General features: G+C 42.2%; 1 protein-coding gene and 1 pseudogene across 1 annotated transcript in view; one reads left to right on the top strand and one right to left on the bottom strand.

Moving 5' to 3' along the window:
- Positions 1 to 9,844, top strand: part of DNAJC13 (DnaJ (Hsp40) homolog, subfamily C, member 13) — a 122,468-nt gene that overhangs the window by 20,858 nt on the left and 91,766 nt on the right. The window contains exons 2-5 of the mRNA XM_006902544.1: positions 4,495 to 4,570; positions 5,501 to 5,650; positions 6,067 to 6,108; positions 8,900 to 9,100. Coding sequence (XP_006902606.1) covers positions 4,495 to 4,570; positions 5,501 to 5,650; positions 6,067 to 6,108; positions 8,900 to 9,100 — 469 coding nt within the window. The remainder of the gene's footprint in view (positions 1 to 4,494; positions 4,571 to 5,500; positions 5,651 to 6,066; positions 6,109 to 8,899; positions 9,101 to 9,844) is intronic.
- LOC102869864 lies at positions 100 to 4,133 on the bottom strand (annotated as a pseudogene).

Below are 9,844 nucleotides of genomic sequence, written 5' to 3' on the forward strand. Positions count from 1 at the left end.
ATCAAGTAGAATTTAGAAAACACACCTAACTCAGAAGTAGACAAAAATCAAAATATTATTTACAAAGAAACATAATTAAGCCCTAATCATCATCCGAAATCAAAGAATTTTTTTCCCCAGTTGTGTGAAGTTTGTTCCAAATTTTTTTGACTCTGAAATGGGGCTCCATTAGATTTCCGCTGTAATTAATCAGAACAAGCAGGCTGCCATTCTAAAGCTTTTGTGGAGTAGTCTGTATTTCCGAGGCCTGGGAATCCAGCAGCATATTCTGGTCTTGCCATCGTTCACCGTGGGGATGACCGATGCACAATCTCTCACAGAGCAGGGGCACTTTTCTCACTTTCAGCTTCAAAACTTGAGTCTCGACCTGTTTCTTCGACAGTATCACCAGATGCCTGTCTGCTGCTTTACACCTGAATGTCTGCTGTTTTACACCTGAATATTGAGGCTATAGAAATGACAGACCGCTTTTTCATTTCTTGACTTCTTGGAGAAAAGTCTCTTTGTGTAGGGACTTCTCTGTATTCTCCAAGAGTCCCTTGGAAGCCGTTCCTTTGCTGCTCTGGAGCTTTCTGTAGCGCTTCCAGTCTCCCTTTTCAGGCATGCTAATTCGTCCTCATCCATCTCATCCAGTTTCTGAATCTTGGACTCAAGATCTTCTTCCACTAATTTGGGGGTTTGAAGCAACTGCGTCTCTAGGACTTTTGAAAACATTTCAACAGATGCAGCACCTTCTGTGCTTCTAAATGACACTGATGAGCCTTAGTGCTGAGCTCCTGGTGATGCCCAAGAAGTAAGGGATCCACGAAAGCGGCCACAGCACCTTCAGGCTCACAGAAACCACAAGAGGTGGTCAGAGTAAAATCTTACACTCTGTAGTTTTGTAGTGTTATTTCATAATTGTAAAGATCTGTACGTTTGGCTTTCAAGAGATTCTGAAACTTGGAATTTTTGTGATGGTATTTCTACTGGACATTTTCTTTCCTTCCATTGTGTGTAGTGTTTGAGGTAAGTACTAATTTTAATGCCATTGCTTTGCTTTGATTCTCATTTATTAGTTTTGCCTGTGAAGTTTTAAGGTTTGGGGGCCAGTATTGTAATAAATCTTGTTTATACTTCACCAACTCTTCCCACACTGTAGAAAGTGCCCTCATTCTTCTTGTTTGCCCTCTCCACTCGAGACTGTTGTTGTTAAGTGCTGTCAAGTTGAGCATGACTTATAGCAACCCTGTGAACAAAAGACCTGAATCCTGTTGTAACTATTGTCATTTCTCATAGTTTATAGAGTTTCCAGAGGCATGTGGTTTAGGAAGTGGATGCCACTCCTGCTTCCAAGCCTGTCTTAACCTGGGAGCTCTACCAAACACTGTCCATCATGGGTGACCGTTACGGCATTTGACACACTGATGATACAGTGTTCAGCATCACAGAGCAACCCCAAGTTACCTCAGTAGAGCAAATCGTCAGACCAGTGCTGTACCACTTAGAAGAATGTTCATTCCAAACAGAATTAAAACTAGTTGTTAGTCAAATCCAGTAAGCTCACACACGGTTGTGAGCGAAATAAAAACAACCACTTGAGACATTTAGAATTAGGAAACCCCTTAAACAATAGATAAAATTATAAAAGTCAACATTTCCTATGTTACTTTTTCCTCAGAATGAAAATGATTTCGCTCTCATAATGTGTATGAAATAAGACCTCCAGGAATTAATGGAATACCAGTTGAGGTACTTTAATAAACCAAAGCAGCTGTTGATGTGCTTTATGAGCTTTTTTGAAGAAATTTGGATGACAGCTACCTGGCCAACTGAGTGGAAGAGATCTATATTTGTTCCCATTCCAACAAAAAGGTGATCACCCGAGTGTGGAAATTATCAAACAATATTATTTAAAAACAGCTTGAACATGGACAGAAAACTGCCAGAAATTAAAATTATATTCAGAAGAAGACATGGAACAAGTATTGCTGCTGTCAGGTTGATATTGGCTAAGAGTAGAGAATACCAGAAAGATGTTTACTTGTGTTTTATTGACTATACAGAAATAGTTGACTTTGTGGATCACTTTGAAAAGAATGGGATCCCAGAACACTGAATTGTACACATGCCAAATCTATACATGGTCCAGGAAGTTGTTGTCTGAACAGGTCGGGAGAACACTGCATGGTTTAGAATCAGGATAGGTGTGCATCAGTAAAGTAGCTTTCTGCATACCTATTCATTGAGCAAATCATTCGAGAAGCGGAACTGTTTGAAGAAGAATGTGACATCAGGCTCAGAGGAAGACTCATCAACACCTGCTTTTTACAAATGACACAACCCTACTTGCAGAAGGTTAAGAACACTTGAACCTTTACTGAAGAAGATCCAAGACTATAGTCTTCTATATGGATTACATCTCAACATCAAGGAAACAGAAATCTTCATCACTGGGCATCACTGGGCTAATAGGTAACATCATGATCGATAGAGAAAAGCTTGAAGCTTTCAATGACTTCATTTTGCTTGGTTCTCTTGGAAGCGACAATCAAGACATCAGAGAACGTGTTGCATTGGGGAAACTGCTGTCAGGACCTCTCCAGAGTGCTCAAGAGCAAAGGAGGGCCATGGCAGGTCAGAGTGCACTTCGGAGCCGCAGTGTTTTCACTTGCTTCCTGTTGATCTGAACACTGGACAGTGAATGATGAAGACCCAAGAAGCATCTATACCTTTGAACTGTGGTGTTGGTGGGAAGTATTGAACACTCTCTGGACTGCCTGAAGAAGAAACCAGTCTCTCTGGTCTTTTTTTTGAGTCGGATCTGATGGGCACAGGAGGAGATTGCTCTTCCTTCACAGGAGCATCTGGTGGATTCGAACTTCATGCTTTTGGGATTGCAGTGCAGCTTCTTTCCACTAGGCCACCAGAGCTCCCCAAATCAGTTTGAAATGAAACCTCAGTGCACCTTAAAGGCAAGATGAACTCCATCTCACATACTTTTAGCACATTATTGGGAGGGACCAGGCCTCGGAGGAGGCGGCATGCTGGGAAAAGTAGAGGGTCACCCAAAGAGGAAGACCCTCAAGAGGTGGATGGACACGGTGATTCTCGTGGCAGCCGTAAGCGGGGCGGATGGTGCTGGGAAGGCTGCTCAGAACAGGCAGTGAGCAGCTCTGCTCTTCGTCATTGTTCTGGGCTGTGTGACTGGTGGTCAGCTGTCCCTAGTGACCAGCAACAGAACAGTGTGTAAGTGGTTTACCAGAGAAAAAGGGAGAGCTTGAAAAAGGAAAATTTGAGAACTCCCTTGATCTTAATGTCATCTCTCTAATGTGTTTCCCTTATATCTGACGTCACTTAGTTTAAGCTAACTTGTTGTGTCTTTTTACTTTTTTAGTAGTTCAAAGCATAAATATATTCTTGCCATAAATGCCAGGCAGGCATGGGTACATATACAAAAGTTTATATAAATCTGTAAAACATCTCTTTTGGATGATTTGAAAGTCACTAACAAATGCAGAAACATCTTGATATCCTATTGATGTATTCAGGAAACTGAAGTGAGTGGGGTTGTTATTTTTTAATAAATGTGATCAATTTTATTAACTTCACCCATTATTGACCTTAGGTTTTTATGTTGTGTCTCCCTTGGTCAGGGGAGAGATTGCTGTTTTAATATGCTACTTGTTTCTTATTGTCAGTATTTATTACATTTATTTTTGTGACTTACTTTCTTGTTCTGTCTTTATAAGCTTGCAGTAAAAGAACCAGGCAGCTAGCCTTTGTTTTCTGGAACAATTAGAGAAGCAGACATTATCTGGTCCTTTCGGGCCTCGTCTCTTGAAGTTTTCCAAACCTGGAGCTTTATAGTTCAGTTCCAGCTTTTATCACTAAGAACTGTACCCTCCTTGACAGACTTAAAGATACCAAGGGGTCTTTCTCCTTCACGTTTGTGATTTTGAGTGAAGGAAGTGAAGCAGAAGTGAAAACTGCTTGTTTGTGGGGTGGGCTTCCTGAGTCTACAAAATTGCCACACTTAACTGAAGCAAGTAGTTGCTTCAATGGAAATTACTCAGATTCCGGGATATGACTGGCCGAACAGTGCAGGATATGGCTTTTCCTTCCTTTCCATACTGGTTCTCTTCAAAGGACATTTTGAAAGAACTGGTAGTCTTGAGCGTCTTTCTGAGAAGATGAAAGTTGCTCATTTGAAGCCCGTTTTGCGCCCTTAGCCAGGACTGCACCATTCTGGTCTGTGCTAACAGTACATTGTCATGTGCACTGGTCATACTCGTTTATTTGTGAATCTTCATAATTTATACTAAAATAATGGCAAAGAGGATAGATTGTAATCCCAGTAATGTTTTAGAATATTTAAAAATGTAAAACTATTTTAACAAGCATTAATCATGGAACATTTTTAGTTACTCCCAGTTCTCCTCTTGATAGCACACGCTGTCTTACAACATGTTTGCTTTGATTTCAGTGAAATTTCAGCCTTGTTTTTTCTTTTAGGTATAAACGTGTCTTTTCAGTTGGAACCCATGCGATAACTACATATAATCCTAATACCTTAGAAGTAACAAATCAGGTAATCAATCACTTTGGGAGCTGTTTACCTTTGTATGAGTCCCGTTTGAATTTTAAAAGCCGTATATGACCCAGCATCCCTGGTCCGAAATAGAAGATTGGATCAAAAATAGATTAATCCACTTATGTAGCATCCTATGCTCATTACCTAAAAGGAATGAAGGGGAAAACATGTTTATTTCTGCTCTGAAGGATATAGATGTTTGATCTGTTTCACTGAGTATCCTCTCTTAGGTAAACCTAATAAGTGAGTTCTTTATCATTTTAAAAGGTTTATATTTTCACTGATTTCTCATCGTGGCTGAACTGGGAAATAAAACACTTGTCGTTGAAGTAGGATTACTGTTCATAGAGGGTAAGACTCACCTCAAAACAGATAAATCAGCATTTAAAGATATTCAGTCCTTTTGTTATGTGCCATTGAGTTGCTTGTAACTCAAAGCGACCCTGTATACAACAGCTCTGAACCCTGCTCTATCCTGTGCCACCTTTATGTCTCTGACACACCTACCCCCATTATCCCAGTTAGGGATATATTTTAAAAAGGTGCACATAAGATGAAAATTTTATTCCCCAGTTCACTTTGTTTTTATATATTTTAATTTGTTTGGGTTTATGCCATTAGTCATTAAAATTTCAAATAGATAATTACCATTTTTTTTATTGTAAGGTAAAAAGTAAAGACGAATCTGTTAGATATGTCCTAGAGATGGGATGGCCTTCACTTTGGAAAGGAAGTGTGGAGGCAGCTCTGACTTGACAGCTGAAAATCTTTAACGTTTAGAAGCGTTTGTTGTGTTTCAGAGTTGTTACAGGACATGACTTACTCTAGACCTCTGCACTGTTATGCCCATTTAATCCATGGATACAAATGACTGTTGCATCTTACCGTGTTACAGCTCCAGCTGAAGGATCTTTTTCTTTTTGTTAGTGGCCTTATGGAGACATTTGTAGCATCAGTCCTGTTGGGAAAGGACAGGGAACTGAATTCAACCTCACCTTTCGGAAAGGCAGTGGAAAGAAGTCAGAAACGTTAAAATTTTCTACAGAGCACAGAACAGAACTTCTTACAGAAGCATTGGTAAGAAGGCTTCAGTGTTAACCACTATGTTAATATCTCCTTTTGTGAAATCCAGTGTTTAGCACACACGTTAAAGTGCAGGTGTTTATGTTCTGCATCTCTGCACCCACTTAACTTTTCTTAGTGACCTTTGGCTTAATAGAGAGGACTTTTCCGTTTTCTCTAATCAGAAGTCTGGAAAAAACCACATATGTGTTAGGGAGTCTGTTCATTTTTAAGCTATAGATAGAGATATATAATATAAAGCATTTATATGTTTAGGTAGTCCATATTTTGATTGAATATCCTCAAGTTGTAACTTTAATAACATTTTTAAATATCAGGGCTGCCAAGTTGTTTTGGGTAGAAAAAGCCTGAGGCACATGTCTTCCTTACCAATTTTTTGTCATAAACCATGTTTATATTTTCTTTTTCAGAGATTTAGAACTGATTTTTCAGAAGGAAAAATCACTGGAAGGGTGAGTAACACTTACTAGTATGTGCTTTCTTGTTCATTTGTTACTCTTTGTTGCAGAAATCATTCCATCTTCTGTGTAATCCTTATATGAAAAAGCTCAAGGGAGAAAGAGGGAAGCTTAATTTTATGATTTCTGATACCATGTGACAAAGAGTTGAATGTAGTTTAACAGGAAACACTGATATGAGGAATCAGACTTAAGCCTCCCATTGCCAGTAGTCCGGAAGCAGAGGCTGGCGCTGTCAGGCAGCCCTTTCTCAGGATGGCAGGTAGCACCGGGGAGTGATGCCAGAACAGGCGGCAGGTGTTGGAATAGTTTCCTGTTTCAGAAGAAATAAAGCTTTCCGAAGTATCACATGTGCTGAAACTGTTACTGCATGCTCTTGTCCTGGATGTCCCCGTGGTGCAGCTCTGCATGGGGCAGGGACAGCTTGTTTTAAAATCTTTTTGACTTTCCCAAGCCTTTGCTAGTCATGCTGCTGCAGTGTTGAACCTAAGTCAGACTCTGGTGGGCAGGGGAGGGTAGTGTGGAAGTGCTGGTTTATGCTTTCCACTCTTGAAATACTGATTTTTCTTTCCGTGAGCAAGAAGTCCTCTTGTAATGGAGGGAGAGGGGAAAGAAAATAAAGAAATATATGGTAAAGCTCTGGGGGCCCAGTGGTAAGGAGTTGTACTGCCAACTCAAAGGCAGGTAGTTCGAATCCACCAGCTGCTTCTCAGGAGAAAGATGGGCAGTCTCTTCCATTGCCGTTTACTGCATCTGAAAACTGGAGAGTCAGCTGTGGGTCGGTTCTGACTCAACAGCACACCACCACCACAACAACAACAGCAACTACTGATGTGTGGCACTGTTTAACTCTTGGGTCTGGCAGAAGGTGAGGCCTGAGATCCCCTTCCCTGCCTTCTTGAAACCCTCTGTCCTTGCTGGGGGCTGTCGCTGCTTTTAGCAGGTGCTCTTTGCAGCCCAGAGGCCCACCTTGATGGGGCTGTCACTGCTCTTCGCAGCCCAGAGGCCCACCTTGATGGGGTTTGCTGCTGCTCTTAGCAGCGTAGAGTTCCAGGCTCTGACTCAGGGTCCTGACAGCTCTTAGAATCGTCTGCTTGTTTCCCAGCCTAAGCCACAGTTGGATTTCTGTAAATTGTAGCTTGGCATGCTCAGTTTATTTATGGAGCAGGGGAGTTTTCTGTGCAGCCTGTCTGTCTGGAGACAGCTGTACCTGTTTGTAGTTGTCCCTTTGTATCAGTGAACAGCAAGCATTTAATAATTTTCCAAGGCTTTGTGGTAGAACCACAATCTCCTATAGGAGATTGTCTGAAGACTGGTGGTGGTCATTGTCGGGTGCCATTAAGTCACCTGTGACTCGTGGTGACCCTGTCCTGCGCCGTCCTCACCGTCCGAGGCTCGAGCCCATGATTGTGGTCACTGTGTCAGCCTACCTCACTGAGAGTTTTTCACGCAGTTTTACATTGGACTGGGAGTAAGGGGTGGAAGTGGTCAGTGTATCTCCCTAAAAAGAAGTTGGGATTCAGCCCCACATGCTTTGCTGCCTTCACAGGGATCTCATAGGAGCTGCGCTCGGCCCCGGCCTCTCCATCAGCCTATCAGTATCGTTCTGATGTTTCCATAAGTACATCTCGTTCTGGAGACTGATCCTTAGTTGGGAGGAGTGACAAGTACCCCACAAATGCGGTTGGGGACTTGCATGTTAATGGGAAACTTGAGGAAACATCACCTCTTCCGCAGCGCAGTGGTACTGACCAGCGCTAGTTCTGAATCCAGACTCAAAATCCATTCTCAGTTTTCTGCAGGTTCCTGTGACAAACTGCAGAATTCCTCTGTGGATCAGTAATGCGGAGGGGCCTGACGGCGCGCGATGGCATTGATCAGTAACGCTGAGGGGGCTGGTCACACCTGGTCTTGGGAACCTCAGTGCTGGTTTCACAGTGGGATGCTAGTGCTGATGTCCTGGCTTACTGTGTCCCTTCTAAACTCCTAGGGGAATCTCTCTAATTTGGTGTTAGAATAGTTGTGAATTTGAGCTCCAAGTGTATTTTACTCCCCATCATATCACCATTCTTCACGTGTTAGCTAGCACCTTTTGTTCAGAGAGGTGGAATGTGGTTCTGCTGGTGGAGATGATCTCACAGTTCACACTTTGTTATTTATCTTGTTCTCATTTCGGGCAGCTGCCTCTTAAAGCTTTTTTTAACACTAAAACTGATCATTTCTGATACTGTTTCTTTAATTTATAAAGGAAATGTAGAAGTGGAATTTTACTTCCAAATGTTAAAAATTGTTAAAATTAACTTTCAAATGGTGGGATTAGAAAAGTTCTTTTTTTGTTTGATTTTGTACTTAAAATGTGTAGAAAGAAAAATCTGTATCCCTCACTGTGTGAGCCAGTTTAGGATGTTTCAGTTAAACTTTGTAACTTCCCTGAAGTATGACAAGATTACAAAAGCATAGGCCTTTTTCCTGAGAAAACTTCCAGGAGAACCTTTCTGTTTAGGAAGCTTGTCCCTCTCTTTTCTTTGTTTAGATTTACCTTCAGTGGCTGAAAATTATTTTATAAAATACCATAACCAAAAAGAAACATATCTCATCAGTTTGAATGAACAGTAAACAGACCCTCTCTAAATAGCTAAAAATTGTTAGTGATTTTAACAGTTGGATAAAAGCACTAAATATTTATCCGTTTATTGATGTTTTTGGTTGGTTTTGGGTAGTGGTTGATACTTGAATCCTGACTTGGTTTCGGCACGGTGAATTAGTAACTTTCTTCCCCTCTCAGAGATATAACTGCTACAAGCATCACTGGAGTGACACGAGAAAGCCTGTGATCTTGGAAGTGACCCCTGGAGGCTTTGACCAGATTAACCCTGCCACCAACAGAGTCCTCTGCTCCTACGACTACAGGCACATTGAGGGCTTCGTCGACCTCTCTGACTACCAGGGGGGCTTCTGTATACTCTATGGAGGATTCAGCAGATTGGTAAGTAGTACTGTTTCCAAAGAAATTGAGACAAGCACACAAACATGTGGAGGACAGCAGCATTTATACTTCATTTTGAGATTTCCTGTGAGTCCTCTGGGAAGAAGTATGATGTTGGGACTGCAGGTTTTACACCACAGAGAACGGCACTGTGGCCTTCTACTGTGGCCTCTCTCCACCCTGGACTGACCTCTCCCCCAGGCCGTAGCTGTCGTCCTAGTGCCCCTCATCTGTAAACGTAGACCTGGCATTTGTTCCTAGATCCACATGATGTGGCCCAAGGAGGAGCTCCCCCCTCCTCCGGCCCAGAGCCTGCTGCTCTAGTGCTGCCCACAGGGGTGCCTTCCCTGCGTGGCTGTGATCGGTGGTGATTGATGTGTGGCTGAAAACGTACCTAATCACAGGGACAGGGCTTTGAAGTCCTGACAGGATAGCATACAAAGTCATCTCAGCAGTTTTGTTCCCATGCAGCCAAAGCCCAACAGTGTACCGTGCGAGCATGAAGGCTGTGGAGTGTCTGGTAGTAAGCTTTGACTGACAGCGTTTCTCCTTCTGGATCGGTGGCAGCAGAGCACTTGGAATGGCCTGTTTTAGAGGCCTTCACTTTGTCTTTTTTTCCTGAGGCACCAGCTGAAATACAGGGATTCATTGCAGATATGATAACATGTTTGTTATTACTGTTGTTGTTATGTGCCGTCGAGTCGTTTGCGACTCATAGCGACCCTATGCACAACAGCCCTAAAC

This window comes from Elephantulus edwardii, unplaced genomic scaffold, assembly GCF_000299155.1.
Source record: "Elephantulus edwardii isolate Elephantulus edwardi_28Jun2011 unplaced genomic scaffold, EleEdw1.0 scaffold00427, whole genome shotgun sequence".
NCBI classification, from domain to species: domain Eukaryota; kingdom Metazoa; phylum Chordata; class Mammalia; order Macroscelidea; family Macroscelididae; genus Elephantulus; species Elephantulus edwardii.